An 18135-nucleotide genomic window follows, 5' to 3' on the forward strand; every position below is an offset into this window, starting at 1 on the left:
TGGAGAAATAGAAGGATATGAAAAAGCAGGCGAGTGAGTCCGCTCGGGCAGCTAGAAACACAATTTTTCTTAAGCTCCTTCAAGGGTTGTTTGAAGTAATGGAACCTAGAGGAACACCAATAGTCTTGGAACACTAGCAACACAGGGCATACCACAAAATTACTTTGTTGTAGTGTTGGTGGTGGACAGAAGGGAACTTGGTAATATTGTAGGGTCCTCACAGGGCTCCTACCCTTAAGATCCCATCTTCAGAAAATTGGAAAAGTGAAATATGCCAAGCCTTCAGCCGGATGAGACGGGATATATTCTACGGTTCTCAATGCTCCAACTTAACAGACATTGGGATGCTGGGGTGGAAAAAAATCTGTTTTTTTACCAGATCCACAGGGTTGCTGGATAAGACTTAATTTGGTTAGAACACGGGAACACAATAGATCATAGAGCGGCTGGCGGTCTTGCGCCTCTCTTTTCAACCAACCCAAACTCTCTTGAGTAACAAGTCGTTTAGGTCTTGCTAAAAACTCTCCAAAGTTAAAGGGATCGATTTTTGTCTCTAATTCTTTTGTGTATTTTTTAATCTCATATATCAATTATAATCATACAACTTCATTCGAAAATTATTGTTTTAATTTTATAGAGTATTTAGTGCCATGTGTCAAGTTAATTGAGATCTTTAAGGTGTAAAATATTTGAAATCTATGCCTCGTGCGGCAAGTTTCTCGTTAATCCAATTGCGCAGGTATGGCACATTGGCGTAGACTCCTGGAACATTTTCTTCACCACAACCAATACCCCAAGCCACGATACCAGCTTGATAGTAGCGATTAGGATTATTTGGATCTGGGCATACCAACGGTGAACCACCATCGCCTTTGCAAGTATCCTTGTCACGTTCGCCACCGGCACACATGAAACTTTTATCCAAATTGAAGAATTTACCCAGACGTGTTTTACGTAGATATGCTTGACAGGTATCATGTGGCACTGCAGGCAAATCGATCTTCTTTAAAATCAGCTGGTATGTGCCATCTTTACCGAACTTGTCTTTGCCCCAACCGGTGGCATAGCAACGTGAATGGTCGAAATTGGCACCCGGTTCAGGCAAGCAGATGGGCCGTACATTTCCCTCCCAAGTAAAGGGTGTTGCTAAAATGAGCAGCGCTACATCATTGTAAAGTGCGCCTTTGTTGTAGTTCTCATGACGAATGATCTCACTGACACGCGCGTCCTGATGTGGTAACACCTCCTGTCTGGTTTGTGTGTCCCACTCACCTGCACGTGCTACCAATAAGTGTGGCAGAACATTTTGCACACAATGCGTAGCGGTCAAGACGACATTTGGCGCAATTACGGCACCACCGCATTCGTAAACATTTAAGGTCTCGCCACCGATTACCTCGTCACGCAAAATTGCGACCATCCAAGGGAATTCACCAAACTGTGACTCGCCTTCTTTGTCGCCAGTAATTCTAAAGCCGACACCGCTTGGATTACGATAACCACAACCCTCGTGAGTCTCATCGGGTTTGATAGGCACACTCGGTTCCGTTAACTGAAATAGAGGCAAATGTTCATGAAGAAATCTTTCAAAAAAATTAAAAATAGTCAACAATTAGTTCATACCCTATCGCCTGTATTACAGCAAACTTCCAAATAAGTACAGACTTCATCACTATCGAAACGGATATCGATTAGGGTTTGGCCATCACTTATAACTGAGCCATTTTCACCACATAAGAAACGCGCAACGCACTCTTTATTCACGCCACAAGATTTTCCGCTTCCTGGATCGGATGGTTGTGCTGGATTAGGTTGAGGCTTTGGTTGGAGAACGGTGGTTTTTGTGGGTTGCGGCTGGAAGGGGCTTTGCTCTGTTGTGAAGATTTTATTTAACAAATCATCAATATTTGGTGCCGATTGCGTGTGAGTTGTGCTAATCCAGAGGACTAGAAAGCACACGGTTAGAACCGTCAATTTATAAGGCATTTTGTACTAATGTCTGAAAGTATTAGTCAGAAAGGAAAAGAAGTTGACAATTTTTTAGTGTCGACGATTTCATCGAAAATTACTCGAAACTATCGAAATGAATCTTCTTAATTAAGAACCGTTATAACATATAATTTTATATTATATATAATTATAATTAACCCAGCCTGGAAACCCGACATAATATCATATTTGCTAGCACGATTACTATGGGTTGTGTTTTCCAATGAGAAGTAAAGTATGATCTCGAAAAAAAAATTAGATTTTGCTGTGTATTTTTTCGAAACATTTGCTTCGAGCAAGATAGTTCTATATTAAATGTTTTTCATACAAAGATTCAATGGAAGTTCTAATATGTCCTCAACTTAAACTTACTTAGGTGGTTCGGGATCTGACGCTCCTTGAGTGATCGAAACGTTGTCAAAGTAACTCTGTATATCTCGACAAGATATAGTGCTTGACTATTAGAAGACTCAGTAATTACTAAAAAATATGAATGAAATATTTTGCTGAATTTTATAAACCTTTTGCATGTCCATTTTTATTTTCGACGCAAAATTTACCTTCTGCTCTTTTCACAAATCTTCATTAATTTTTAAAGAGAAAATTTCTTATGACCTTGCCAAGATTAAAGAAAGTGCAAGATATCTTTTAAAACATCTAAAGGGGCGAGCCATGTAAAAATGACGTTTAGATGAAAAAATTCTTATTCGCACAATTTTAATCTGACATTATCGGCTTTTATAAATTTGTGGTAAATCATATGAAGTTAAAAAAAAATGTTGAACCAGTTTGGTCAACGTCCGTTGGAGATATAGCCAACCGGAAGTAGTACTTTTGAAAAGTAGTTGACACAATTTCTCGATTTTTAATAATCTGAAACATACGAAACATATTTTATTTTGAAGTACACATGATTGGCTATCGCACGAACTCCAACTGTAAAAAAAATCTATATACCATATATAATTACGCTAAAAAAAGTTTGTGATCACTTTTTGACTGTGTTGGATAAAATTTGTACCGTTAGAAAAAAGAAGACGTGCAGAAGTGCACAATGTTTTATTGCATGTACATTAACGGGATCACAGGTAAAAATTCGTTGGCGCAAATTTAGTGACTACAACAACTACAAGCGCGTTTTCATTGGTCGATGTTATTTCTCCTTTGCGCGTTACACTTAACACAGTCGTATACAGAATTACATTTCGTCGCTGTTCTGATTGGATTTGTGGTTGCGATTTTTTTAAACGTTTAATTGCATTTGAAGTTTGTGTGTTGCAACACTGAATTCTGTTACAATTACATTTTTAACTCCAATTGTTTGTGAAAAACAAAAACAGATTGTGGTGGAAATAACCTTTGATATCAGTTGTTTTATTTTGGTGAGTTAGAAATTTTTAGATTAAATTCAAGTGCATTTTGTGATGGTTAATTTTTTGAAAATTTTTTTCCAAGGTCAATTTTATGTAGTTGGTTGAATCAACAATATCAACAACAACAAGGAAATAGGAAGTAATTGACTTTTTTTCCGTTTTCTTTGCATGCGGTTGGTTTGTTGCAACTTTTAACGAAAATGGAATTGATAACGTTCATTTTATATTCGTGAGTTAGAAACTTTTAGGTAAATTTCAAGTGCATTGTTTGATAGTTAAATTTATTACCATTTTATTCCAAATTCCGAACATAATTTGTTCGTTGGTAGGCGATATTTATTGCTTATCTATCAGTCATTAATTCAATTAATTATTTTTGTTTTTGGAAGTGTAGTGTCGTTGATGCACACACATACATCTATTTCATCATGCCTTTCCGAAAATCACATTTTGTTCAAATTCTTCAATACAATGTAAATAATATTAACACTATTAATAAATTTTATTTGTTATTGGTCGAATTGCGACAACAGGCGACCCTAGTGTAAATAATTGTGAAAATATTTTGTCGAACCTGTTATTTTATCAAGGACGTTTACGACGGAAATACAGGCCGAATATTGGGTGCAGCAATGTATAAGTTGAGTCCAAGCTCGTTTCTTCTATAACGCAATCATGCCTATAACTCTTTAGATAGTTGTAAGAAGTTTCTATCTTTCTCAAAAATACACTAGATGGTGTTTCTATAATTTTCCAAACTTACTCAACTGGCACCGTTGGCATACGTTATGCATCTGTACGTCTGTGGCATATACTTACATATAATACTATATATACATATATATGTATGTATTTCTGATTTAATTTAGGTCAATTCAATATCATAATATATAAATGTTTAAGGGTGCCTGCAGAGTGAACGATGAAAACCGATCCGAGCGTAAAGCTGATTTCGATCAGATCTGACCGTCTTTAGGTATCGCGGAATGAAAGCGAGATTCAGCGCTGATTTCCGCTCGTACATTGCTATTATACTCGCACAAGTGTACTTTTATTTTTAAATTTAGAAAATTTATTTGCGCCATGCAAGTAAAAAGAGAAGATATAGACAGATCAGATAAAGGATATTTTGCATCCACCTCTGTGCTATAAAACAAAAAAGGTATGGAAAGCATCCATACATATTAAACGAAGTGATTTTGGCAAATTTCACCATTTGTATAAAGATTGAAGACGTTATCTGCAATTTTTTTTTATATAATATATTCGTAATTTCAGCGCTTCAAAACTGTTTTCTCTTATTGCTCAGCAATGTACGCGTATAGTTTCGAATTGAAAATTGCGTCCACTCTGCAGACACCCTAAGATTAATCTAAACTGATTAGCAGGTTTGAGCGTTTAAAAACAATATGCTTATTATCGCTTATAACATAAGTACTTATGTCTACTCTAAGAGGTGAATATTACTATCAGACTCCTCAAAATTGACTTACAACCTATTATTTCCATCATATTCGTCTGTATGTAAATAATACCGTTATTTCTATTGCAGAAATTTTGTTTTTACAAGTAGGGAAAAAATACTCTCAACCTCAATATACGAGCATATAGATTATTATTCTAAATACATACATAAGTATTATATGTACTGTATTTGTGATTTGTAAAATACGTAATTAGTGTAATCTCGAGACAGCTAAAGCCTGTAAGATCGTTTTTTCATCGACAGTCAGGTCATAAGATTTTTGGTTTAATATAATAAATAATTTTTATAGCTCCACAATACCTTTATATGGTATGTACACCGTGCATTACAGTGCAACTAATTTGTAAATTGTTTAGCTGAGATCGTTTTGTATTTGAGAAGGTAACAAATGACGTTACTTCGTAATAGTAGAGAGTTGGACGTTATTGGATAGATAAGTGTACATTTGTATATACATGTGTATGCACAAATTTGAGTATATAAATATTAAATTAATGTTATATTAAAACAAAAAAACAACGTTAACCTTGGTTTAACCGAAGCTATAATACGTTTCACAAACACAAAATATCTCTTACAGTAATTGGATTTTGATCGATTAGTTTGTATGGCAGCTGTATGCGATAGGTATCCGTTCTGAACAATTTCTTTGGAAACTGCATTATAGCCTAAGATAATAACCCCTGCCAAATTTTGCGAAGATATCTCGTCAAATACCAAAGTTTTCCGTACAAGAACTTGATTCCGATCGTTCAGTTTGTATGACAGCTATATGCTATAGTGGTCCGATATTGGCGGTTTCAAAAAATGAGCAGCTCCTTTAGGAGCAAAGACGTGTGCAAATTTCAGATCGATATTTCATAAACTGAAAGACTAGTTCGCGTATATACAGGGAGACAGACGGATAGACTCACATGGCTTAATCGACTCAGCTCCTTATGTTGATAATTTATAAATATATATATGTAAATATTATAGGTATCGACTATTTTATTGTCGGAGAGGTTTTTGCTATATTATATGATTCCACCAAAAACGTGTATTTAAAATATTTTTGCTTATATCAGTAATTTTATTGAGGAAAACGCGAAATCAATTGCTTGATTTTAGCAACGATTCTACTGTTCGGGCAGCAATTCAATTAAATTTTTTTGGTGTTTTCTCTTTTGACTTTTGGTTCTCTGATTATGTTTTGATGTCCCTTCATCGAGTCATTCCAGTAATTTCCAAGCTAAGAGAACCCCATAAGTACATATATATATTTGAAAAGATATAAACTTGGAGAGTTATGGCAAAAATTGGTCTCCAAACCCGGCGTGTTGGAAAATACATTTCCTTGTTGTGCTGAATTCGGGTAAGGCTGAATTCCTAATAAAATTTAAGTTTGTATCAAAAATGTATATTATCCTCGATACCGAGTTTTAACGTTAATTAACGTTTTTTTTTCAAAAACTGATTAAAAAAGTATACACTTCATCCTCTCCGTAAAGAATTCAATATTTACTTTTTACTATTAAAAACAAGTAAGGATGAGCTAAGTCGTTAAGATTTCTTACATACAAGTGGAACCGATAGATGCGAACCGGAAGTTCGAAAACATTTATGTAAAATATATGGGGCTATAAGAAGTGTTGACCCGATTTTAAGATTTTTTTGGCACAAAGGCATCTTGTCACCATAAAAATATTCTCCTCGAATTTCAATACGAGACCTCACAGATTGACTGACGGTAAAAAATTAGCCATATACACTGCGGTACATATAAATATTTAGTGTCTAAGGACCCAGAAATTTTATAATCCGATTTCGACAATTTTTAGGCGTAAGATGTAATGGCTTGAGAGCACTATTTGTGTAAAGTTCTATTCTGATACTGTAAAGTGAAAGAATCAGATGAAATTTAAAAGCTTGTTATATGGGAAGTCGGCGTGGTTTTAATCCGACTTCGTAAATTTTCACAACGAATAATAGAAAATTTGGTTGAAATTGATCATGAAGTTCCTGAGATATAGAATTTCAATTAACGGCGGGCAGTGCAACGCCCCTTGTCAAATTTTTAAATTCGAATCTATAAAGGTCCTCGGTACCACCTTGGTTGAGAAAATTAATGCCTGTGGCACATTTATACAACTAGTTGTCGCCATTAAAAAACGTTAAAATTTTGTAGAAAGTTCATCCTTAATTAAATAGTTAAAAAATTCTGTAGCAGTCGATTAATATTAGATTAAAATTTATTGAATTTAAAAAAAAAATCGTAAAATTTTGGAACAAATTTGTTGAACAATTACGTACAAAAAACCGTTTAATTTTCAGTAATATTCCAGCAATAATTTCATATTACTGTTGGCTGTCGTTGATCACAGCATTAAAAAAAAACACCCGTAAACACTTTTAGACACTTCGGTTAGTAAATGTATAAACTTTTTGCTTATATATTTACTTTTACATAAATATGTGTAAATACATATATTATCTATATAAATCATAAACTTGTTTCTCACACACTTAGTCTACACAATCTCCCCTCTATGTATTTTTGTATATGCATTCGTATAAATCTCGATTTCTTAATAAATATCAGCAAAAAAAATGTATGGGTATAATTATAGAGCAAACAAAGATTATGACAATAACAATAATAATATGCTATAACTTTGCCTTTACCAGTAAATAAAATTTATTTCGTTTGCCCAAAACCGATACGAACGCGCCAACAGACAGAAACTTACTGATTGCAAATAGGTAGAATCTTTGCTACAAAACAGGAAAATCAATCAGAAACTTGTATTTTCGTATGAATTTAATCAGTCATGAGCACGCAAGCACACATACATACACACATACGAATGCATATGTACAAGTAGGTGTTTGTACACAAAGCTGTGATTCCCGCTCCGGCTTCTAGTTGAGAAGCCAACCGACGATAGCGAAGATGAGCTTTGTACGTAGACACAAACACACATACATTTATGTACTAGATATGATGGCACCTATTCGGTAGTTATTGGCTACTCTTGCTTAAATCTATAAATTTATATTTTGATATTATATATAAATATTAAATTATTGAAACACATATTAATAATGGAGTAAAAAAATCTTTATAACTCAAAACTCCCGGCATTTTTTCTGCACTCGAGACCTATATATATCGCTTGAACAGGATTTGCAGTAACTAATTGCATGCAAATGAGAGTAGATGCATATAATTAAGTGTAGATAACTGTTCTAATGACGAGTCTATCGCAGTCACACATAATATCTACATACATACATACATTTCTGTCAGAAACTTGTTTCAATTCAAGTTCGAGGTTACAAATACGAGGGTAGCTTGATATGCCGATGTTCCTTTACAATTTCAAACAAATCGCATTCGCTTCGTTACAGTTAGTGCAGTGGTTTTCAGATTCTTTGATTTTATAATTATATTTTATGCAGCTACCTACATATGCTCTAACGCCTCTAGAACCATCAGAAGCCTGAATTTATCCAACTTGTATCTGAACTAAGTCTTGTGCCGTAATGCTGCGAACTCCATCCGGTGCCTTCGTTAAGCAATCAACCGTAAGACAGTTCCAACACAGTCCATTATTTTTTGTATCCCATAACGTGTTATATTACAAGTATATAAATATGTCCTGCTTATAACCACGGCTGTACAGTAACGCTGGTAATATTTTTTTAGTCAGTTTTCAAACCTATTTTTAAGCATCACTTTTTCAATTGTTGAGGCTTATTGTTGATACCCATTTAGTAGACTTATGCAGAGTAATTGTAACGGATCTAAATTATTAATTCAGCTGGAATGCCGCATTTACTGTAATTCAATTAATTCTTTAATTCACAGAAACGAATAATTTTTGAACTGATTTCTGATGTTTAATTTCATGATTTATGTACTTTTTGTGTTATAACGGGAAATTCTTGACATAGAAAATGAGCGATTAAGTTTTTACGAAGCAGACATTACAGCTAAGGCAAGAATAGAAGGGGTTACATAGGTACAACGGTTGGATTATTGAGGTCCAACTGATCAGGATTGATAATACACTGAATATATATTGAGTAAGGGAATTTTAAATGAGGCAAATAATAAGAGTGAATGAAAATTTTGAGAGCCTATATAAAACTACTTATTGGAAAAATATATGAAAATATAATAACACAAAAAAAGAAGGGCTAATCGGAAACCAAACCTTTTATCCCCTTGCAACTTGCAAGAATCCAAACCGGCTAAATACCTTCAGGTGTTGGCAAAGCTTTATTTTATAGATGTTGCGACAGAATTCAACATTCTATGCTGGATGAAATTCTAAATGGATTACAATCAAATTTGGTATTTTATTAAGCTATATTATAGGTCATAAACTCACTTAGTTTTATTACTATATTTTACTTCGCGTCAGCGAAAGTTATATTATATTAAAATCAACTTCAAATGAGATACTTATACGTGATAGAAACACAATCGAAGAGGCTAAATTTAATATTATATATTAAGTTGATGAAGAAAACGTCCACTAGAGGATCGAAATTCAAAATACTTATTAGGGATATGAGTTTTATACCAAGGTGTGCACCAACTCCAATCATTTTCAGCGGTTTGTTAAAATAACATTATATGTAGTATAATAACTATAATTTCACATATTTTCGACACTAAACTAATGTATATCCAATACTATACGTTCAGTTAATTTTGCTAAGTATCTTACCTATTGACCGATATATACGGTATAAAGCCAACCGGAAGTTCGAAAATCTTATATTAGGAATTGGGAGATAGAGGTAGTGTTGCCCCGATTTTATGTACACATTTTTGACATTACTACATATTGATAACAGAAAAAGATGATCTCTGTTTGAAATCATATGTTTGAAAATCCTGATATTAGTTATATGGGGGCTGCTGGCGATCAACGATGCAGGTAGAACCAGAGGCTGTTTGTTGATCCGAAATGAGTTTTAGCAACGCTTATGTGGTGACGACAAATCTTGAGTACGACGCCGGAGAATTCTGGCTAATCTCAGCTTATATGTCACATGATGATGAGATGGAGCCACCTCCCTTATTGTTGCGAAAGACCTTGGCTGAGGCGTCGCGAAGAAAAAGAAGAAGAAAATACAATACAAAAATACAAAGCGAAAAAGTAGAGGGCTGTCATGAGTCCTCTAGGTTCAGGCATATCTTCGCAAAGAACCCCATTCTCGTGGGTTATCTTAAGAATAAAATCGGAAAATGGGCCCTGAGTAGTGAAGACACACTTAAGATGCTTCTTAAGGCTCACTTTCCGAGCAAGACATCCCGAGAGGCACCTTTCGGAGTACTGCAGGAGGATTACGCAGGAGAGGCTGCTAGACTAGACCATTTATCAGAAGCGCAACACACTTATTGTAAAGTTAGGCCAGTAGATACTGCCCTAATTCTATCGAGCCATTGCTTGATGAAGCCATAAAGTTTAAAGATAGCGTTGTTCGGACCTTCCTAGATATTGAGGGAGCTTTCAACAACATTTTTCCGGAATGTGAGTAGGGGCATTCCACAAGGTGGAGTTCTTTCTCCTCTACTATGGACCTTGGTCGTCAACGACCTGCTGGAATAACTCGAGGATCGTGGGTACAGTGTGATTGCCTATGCAGACGATATGGCACAAGTTCTTGATTATCGTGTACGAGTTGACCGCAAGTGGTCTCGCTATTAACCCAAATAAAATTGAGATGGTTTTATTTACTAGAAGATACAAGATCACGAAGGTACCACTGGCGCGGATGGTAAGCATCCGCCTGCAAATTGCGGTTACAGTGAAGTATTTAGCGCTCGTCCTAGATAGGAAGTTTCAATTTGAAGTTAATACCCCGGTGAGGGCAAGGAAAGCATTGATTTCCTTATACAGCCGCAGAGGAGCCATTGGTAAAAGGTGGGGTCTCTCACCGAAAGTAGGCTTTTGGCTTTACGACACCATAGTCAAGCCCATAAAGTTCTATGGCGTCTTTGAATGGTGGAGAGACTAAACCAAACGCTGGCGGCTTTTTCTCCATCCACGTACCTACGAGGGAGTTGTAGGTGGATATAAGTCGCTGGAGTAGAGGGGCGGTGAACTTTTTTATGGATGGGTCAAGGCTTGGGTGGAAGGTTGATGAAGGGGTTTATTGTCAGGAAAATTCTATCAACTTCAGTTTCAGACTTCCTGACTATTGCAGTGTTTTTTAAGCTAATGCTGGAGGGATATAGAGCGGGTTCGCCTCCGCGTGGTGCATCCTGGGTAACGCCAAATGACCTGCGGCCTTTACGACCTTGAAACTCCTGATCTGACCTTTGCTCGACCTGGACATAGCTTTGACAATTAGATGGATTCGGTTGAACCCTGGGCTGGTGGTCTTGGTATTCTGTCACCTGAGTATGCAGGGGTGATACCCTGCAGAAATGGCTGATGGGCTAATGCCAAGGTCGCCTCCGTCCCGTTAAAACCATGGCAGGCCTCGGAGTACGTTCCCCTCCCGTCATCATTAAGTTGGTGTGGTAGGTGTTTGTTGAGATGACTCCTTCTTTGCGCTGGTCGGCTCTGAACGCATTGCCCCATAAGGGCGTGCGTCAACCCTCGCCTTGGCCTCGTAACTGAGACAACCTTGGGACCATAAAAGGCGACTACCTTTCCGGGAGACGGATAGCGGCTCTGAGTGGGGACCCAACAAAACAAAATGCAGACAAACACAAACATAAACACTAAGGACGAGGGAGGAAGCGGGTCGAAACCGACCTCCGCTGTAGTGGACGGTTCCCTGGGGGGGACAATTTCACCGAAGGGAACGAAATCGTCCCCGGCTAAAGGTGAGAAAGGTAATCCAGGGGGTGCCTGGCTTACCGTCACGGGGGGCGGTAAGGTAGGGGAAGTCGGCAGGAGTCTGCCGACGACAACCCGGGGTAGGGCGGAAGTGCGAGGCGGAATCGCCAGCACTAGCAGAGGAACCTCTGCTAAGTTCATGGGGGTCACGGGGTCCTCGGCGAGCGCTAAGGGCCCGGTGGGGAAGCGAGTGACTGCAGCTAAAAAGCTGAAGTCTGATCGTCGACTGGCTGCCAAGATTTTGGAGCGCTACGGTGACAAGCAGGCTGACCAGAAATCTGACCAGCATGCTAGCACACTGGAGTGGGCCAAAAAGGTGCTGAGCGACGTGGGCGACGGTAAAGTGGGGCCGAGCGGGCCCCAAACCTCAATAAAGCGGCAAAGATCGCAGGAGGGGGAATCCTCCCTCGGCAAAAAGCCTCGGGTCAGACCCGCACCTATGTTGGAGGCTGGCGTCGACGATATGGACGATGGTGCGGAACTCGCACTGCTGGAGAGGAGTTTGGAGGATGAAGATCCTCCAAATTAACTTCCAGCACTCAAAGGCAGCCTCCGCCGATCTAGTGCTTCGTCTAGGAAGGGACGAAGCCGACGTTGTCCTTATCCAGGAACCGTGGCTGAGTAGCTATGGGATGTCTGGACTAAGGACAAATAGCCATAAGCTCCTGGCGGCAAGCAGCACAGGTAGAACCAGAGCCTGCCTGTTGGTCAGAAATGAACTTAACGTTTTTCTTTTACCTAATTTCAGCAACGAGGACGTCGTCACCGCTAGGCTGGAGGACAGTGCTGGGGAAATTTGGCTTGTCTCAGCCTACATGCCGCACGACGACGAGTTGGAACCACCTCCGAACTTGCTGAGGATGGCTCTGGCAGAGGCCAGACGCAAAGGAGCCGCGGTTATTATAGGCTCGGATGCCAACTCAAGGCACACCGTCTGGGGGAGCTCGGACACAAACGCAAGAGGTGAGTCACTTTTTGATTTTATTTGTGATGTAGACCTTTTTATCTGTAATAGGGGAAACTGCCCTACTTTTGTGACAGCTAGCAGGGCGGAATTCCTTGATGTCACGCTAGCCTCTAGGGAAATTGCTCCCTTGATCTCGAAATGGAGAGTTCTAGACGACCACTCCTTTTCTGATCATAAATATATTGGGTTCAGCTTGGACGCCTCGCGCCCGAAGCATAGAACCTACAGAAACTTCAGGAATACCAATTGGGTCCTGTATTGCAGGAAGCTTCGATCAGCTCTCCCAACCGCGCCTGACAGGGATTCGATCCTATCTGCGGACGCGATTGAGGAGCTCGTCGAGGTTTTCAGCTCTGTCAGCAGATCTGCTCTTGAAAGCTCCTGTCCTCTGAAAACTCAGAAAAGTCTAGCGACGACTGGGCGTTGTACAAGGCCGGATTGGCCATTTACAAGTCCGACTTAAAGAAAGCCAAGAGGGCTTCGTGGAAAGCCTTCTGCGCAGTGTAGAGGGTTGTCACGAGTCCTCAAGTTTTAGACGCATTCTTGCGAAAAATCCTACTCCGGTGGGGTATCTAAGAAATGCAGATAGCGGGTGGACTACGAGTAGCATGGAGTCGCTGAGGTTACTCCTAGATGCTCATTTTCCACGAAATCGGCTTACTGAAGAAGTGCCACTGGGGGAGCTTCAGGAAGGCTGTACAGCCTTCTTGGACCTTCTGGATGAGCGTCATCTTACCTGGGCGCTGAAATCTTTTAAGCCCTTCAAGTCCCCGGGTCCTGATGGCTTCATACCGACGCAACTACAGCGAACGGTTAAGGTGTCATGCAGCTGGCTGGCCCCTATCTACGCGAACTGTGTTAGATTGGGCCATGTCCCGAAGGCCTGGAGACAGGTTAAGGTTGCGTTCATTCCGAAGGCCGGTAAAGGCTCTCATGTCGGTGCAAAAGATTTCAGACCCATCAGCCTATCCTCGTTTTTGTTAAAAACGCTGGAGAGACTTATGGATCTGTACATCAGGTGCAGAATACCGAGGGGTAAACTGTTACGAGCGCAGCATGCCTATATCAAGGGCAGGTCGGTCGACACTGCTTTGCATGATGTAGTGTCATGGCTGGAGACAGCGCTATTGCAAAAGGAATTTGCAGTGGGCACCTTTCTCGACATCGAGGGGGCCTTCAATAACGTTCGGCCAGAGGCAGTGGTTAAAGCCCTCGAAAAGTTTGAAGTGGAATCGAACCTCAAACACCTCATTTTCAGTCTTCTCTGCGACAGAACTGTCATAGCGGAGTGGGGTAGTGCTAAGTCAACCAGAAAGGTAAATAGGGGAACTCCGCAAGGAGGAGTACTCTCCCCTCTGCTCTGGATCTTGGTTGTAAACGACCTACTTATAGAACTCGAGGAGCAAGGCTGTCGAGTGATAGCCTATGCTGATGATGTGGTTCTTATGGTTAAAGGTAAATTCCTGAATACCGTCTATGAGCTCACCGAAGGGTACCTAAACGTTGTATCCAACTGGGCAAACAGAAGCGGCCTAGCCGTCAACCCAAGTAAAACCGAAATGGTTTTATTCACTAAGAGGTATAAGATCCCAAATGTGCCTCTCCCCTCCTTCGGGGGTTCACGTCTTCAACCTGTTGATAAGGTGAAATACCTAGGGCTCATCCTGGATAGAAAGCTTTCTTGGAGGCCGAACATCGAGGAGAGAGTCAAGAAGGCATCGGTCGCCTTATACTGCTGCAGGGGAGCTATAGGGAAAAGGTGGGGACTCTCACCAAAGGTGGTGTTCTGGCTCTACGAAACCGTAGTCAAGCCAATACTGTTCTATGGTGTGTTCGTCTGGTGGAAGGCGCTCAAAAAGACTACCACACCAACGATAGCTCTCAACGCTATATTAAATATAGCACCCGTGGACATTGCCGGTAGGTGCATTGCTGCGAGGTGTGCTATTAGGCTCAGAGAAGCTGGGCTTGTGAAGAGGTCCGAACAAGGACACGCCGCAATTCTCTCCTCCTTCACCGGCAATTTTGAAAATTTGGATCACTGCGTCTCGGAGGCCTCTCGAGGCGGCTTTTTCTCTGCTCATATCCCGACGAGGGAGATGTGGAGGGGAAGAAGCCGCTGGAGAAGAGGCGCGGTGAGTTTTTTTACGGATGGGTCGAAGCTAGGAGGGAAAATTGGAGGGGGGGTTTTCTGTAAAGAGCTCTCCGTCAATCTTTGCTTCAGGCTACCGGACCACTGTAGCGTTTTTCGGGCGGAAGTGGCCGCGATCAAGGTGGCGGTAGAAGTACTGTTACGTAGTGTAGCTTCGTTTAGAGAGGTGAGCATTCACTCCGACAGCAGAGCGGCAATACAAGCCCTGAGTGCGCGAACCGTGCATTCAAAGCTAGTCAAGGAGTGTCTGTCCTCGCTAGAATTAGCATCAGGCTACTTCAATATCAGGCTCGTTTGGGTGCCTGGTCACAGCGGAATCGCTGGGAATTGCAAGGCCGATGAGCTGGCCAGGGGGGGTACCCTTGCCCCACTCACATCGGAATGGGATCGAGTTGGTTCTCCACTAACGTCTTGCATTCTCGCTCTGGACCAATGGACCTCGCAGGAGCTCAGCAGACGCTGGTCGGTGACCAGCTCCTGCGCGACTGCGCGATCCTTCTGGCCGAGAGTGGAGCGCCTTCTTCTTGCCTTGAACAAAGCGGGATCTTCTCGCCTTGAACAAAGTTCACCTCGCCGCCATGGTAGGAGTTCTCACTGGGCACTGTCCAATGGGAACTCATGCGGTGCGGCTTAGAATACTACCCGATGGCAGTTGTCAAAGCTGTATGGAGGAGGGTGAAGTGGAAACATCCCGGCACTTTCTCCTCCATTGTCCGGCTTTTGCTAGGTTGAGATTGAAACATCTCGGTAATCATACTTTTGGCGGTCCAGAAGATCTGGCCGAAACAGATATTGGCCATCTCAACAAGTTTGTCATAGGCACAAAGCGCTTTGTCGACATGTAAGGGTCTATTGATCCGGCTCATAGGAGTTTTGGGTACCACAACGGACCGGCGTTTAAGCTGTCCAAGTGTGATCCTTCTTAGGATCGACCCGCTAACCTAACCTAACCTAACCTGGTGCCATTAAGGTTGCGGTAGATTTACTGCTCCGGTGAGCAGCCTCCTCGTGTGGAAAGGTTGAAAATCTTACCGAACGCCATCTGCAGAAGCTGTATAGAAGAAGACGAGGTGGAAATATCTCAACATTTCCTCCTTGATTGTTCCTCATTTGCGAGGTCAAGGCTCAAACAATTCAGGGCTCACACCTTTAGATATCCCTGGTGGGAATAGAAATTAAAACCCTGCGCAAATTTATTTTGACCACAAAGCGCTTTGCTGATTTGCAAGATCCGATTCTGGAATTCTGTTTTTACCGGAATGAAGTGAGCGCTACAAATATATTAGAGGGAACATTTGTTGTGAACCAGCGTTAATTTTCATATAATTTCATTGTGTTAAAAATGTAAAATTTTGTACCGGAAAGTGATGATTTGCGGAAAGCATTAATTTTTTGTTTCCATTAGCAGAAAAGTATTGCAGATTCGCACCGAATGCTTATCGAGGCATATGGTGATCATGTTCTATCAGAAGCAACGTGCAAAATATGATTTCAACGGTTCAGAGATAATGATTTTGATGTGAGCTATGAAAAACGTGGAAGACCACCAAAAAAGTGTGAAGACGCCGAACTGCAACCAATATTGAATGAAGATGATAATTTAATTTTTAATTTAAATCAGTTGGCAGAAAATTTGCAATCTCGCAGCGTGGAAGTTGCTAAAGTGTCCATCAAAATTCTACCATTCTGGCACGCAAAGCCAGAACTTTGGATCACACAAGCGGTCTCACAATTTATTGCCGCAGGGATAACGAGCGACAAGACCAAGTATCACACTGTCGTGGCCGCAATAGAAAGCAACGTGCTAGCACAAATAAGTGACATTATTCTCAATCCACCGAACAGCGACATGTACCCAACACTAAAAAATCGTATAAGTACGCAATTCGCAGAGATAAAACGTGTAAAGAAGCTACTACAAGAACGAAAGCTTGGTGACATGCGCCCATCACAACTCTTGCGCGAGACGCGTAGTTTAGCAGGCAGCGAAATAAACTACAACATACTTAAGTCTATTGGATGAGTCGATTACCATCCAACATGCGACTAATAATTTCCATCAGCAACGAACCCCTGGACAAAGTAGCTCTGCTCGCAGATAAAATAAGTGAGGTTAGCGACACACAACATGTACACGCGATTGAAGCCCAACACACAGCCACACACGCTCAATTCAGCATCGAGCAACAACTAGCTGAGATCACAAAGAAATCGCCTCGATAAAAGCAAACATAAATCGTCGATCTAGAAGTCGACCGGAACCGTGCTCCGTCACGCTCCGGTACGCAAAACAACAGCTTGAGCGATTTGTGCTGGTACCTTTTAAAATTTGGACACGAAGCTAAAAAATTTCTCAGCCCCTGCACAAGAAAGTTAAACTTATTAGTCTGTCGTCAATGGCGGTCGACGACAGGCTCAACAACGCAAACCGCCGCTTAATAGTTCGAGATAAGGTATCTGCAATGAAATTTCTCATCGACACGGGAGCCGAAGTCAGCGTAATTTCACCGACGCAACAACAAGGTACACCATAAAAACTTACGGTCAAAAAGTCATGCATGTTAATTTGGGTCTACGCCGCCAATTTCCCTGGAATTTCATAGTTGCCGATGTATCACAAGCCATCATCGGATCGGATTTTTTTATCGTGTTTTAACTTATCGGTCAACCTACGACAACGAAAACTCATCGACGATATCACAAGCGTAAGAAACATTGTTCTGTGTCAGCTAATAATGAAGTAGTATTGAATTTATCATGCATTAATAAAAATAAATCGTTCCAGGATTCCCTGAAAGAATTCAAAGACATCACGGTAGAAAATTGCACGATAACCAATAAACCACAACACCTGGTCACATATCACATCGTCACCAAAGGGCCACCAGTTTTCTCCAAACTCAGACGCTTATCACCTGAGAAACTAAAAGCAGCGAAAGCTAGATAAAGCATCACCGCATCAAATGCGCCATTCTGAATTTATCGCACAATTTACAACAGGCATTCGATAAATCCCCGGAAAAGACAACATAATAGCAGATACAATGTCACGCATTGACGCCATACATACTCCAAACACCATCGACTTCGTCAAACTTGCAAAGACTCAAAAATCTGACTCAGAGTTTAAAGAATTACTTAATTCGAATTCCAGTTTACAAATTAAGCCTTTCACGGTTCCAGGTACAGACATATAAATATTTTGTGATGTAAGCACCAGCAAAGCCCGACCATACCTAACTTCTTCGTTTCGCAAAACAGCTTTGGACTCCATACACAACATGGCACACACCAGTGCCTCCAAAACCACAAAATTGATAGCG

At 40.6% G+C, this 18135-nt stretch overlaps 1 protein-coding gene across 1 annotated transcript in view; it reads right to left on the bottom strand.

Annotated features, from left to right (window-relative positions):
* Window positions 1-673: 673 nt before the first annotated feature.
* LOC106616474 (transmembrane protease serine 9) overlaps window positions 674-18135 on the bottom strand; it is a 31517-nt gene continuing 14055 nt past the window's right edge. The window contains exons 4-5 of the mRNA XM_070106535.1: window positions 1624-1992; window positions 674-1552 (exon numbers count right to left, since the gene is read on the bottom strand). Coding sequence (XP_069962636.1) covers window positions 674-1552; window positions 1624-1992 — 1248 coding nt within the window. The remainder of the gene's footprint in view (window positions 1553-1623; window positions 1993-18135) is intronic.

The sequence above is a fragment of the Bactrocera oleae genome, chromosome 3, assembly GCF_042242935.1.
Source record: "Bactrocera oleae isolate idBacOlea1 chromosome 3, idBacOlea1, whole genome shotgun sequence".
Classification (NCBI taxonomy): domain Eukaryota; kingdom Metazoa; phylum Arthropoda; class Insecta; order Diptera; family Tephritidae; genus Bactrocera; species Bactrocera oleae.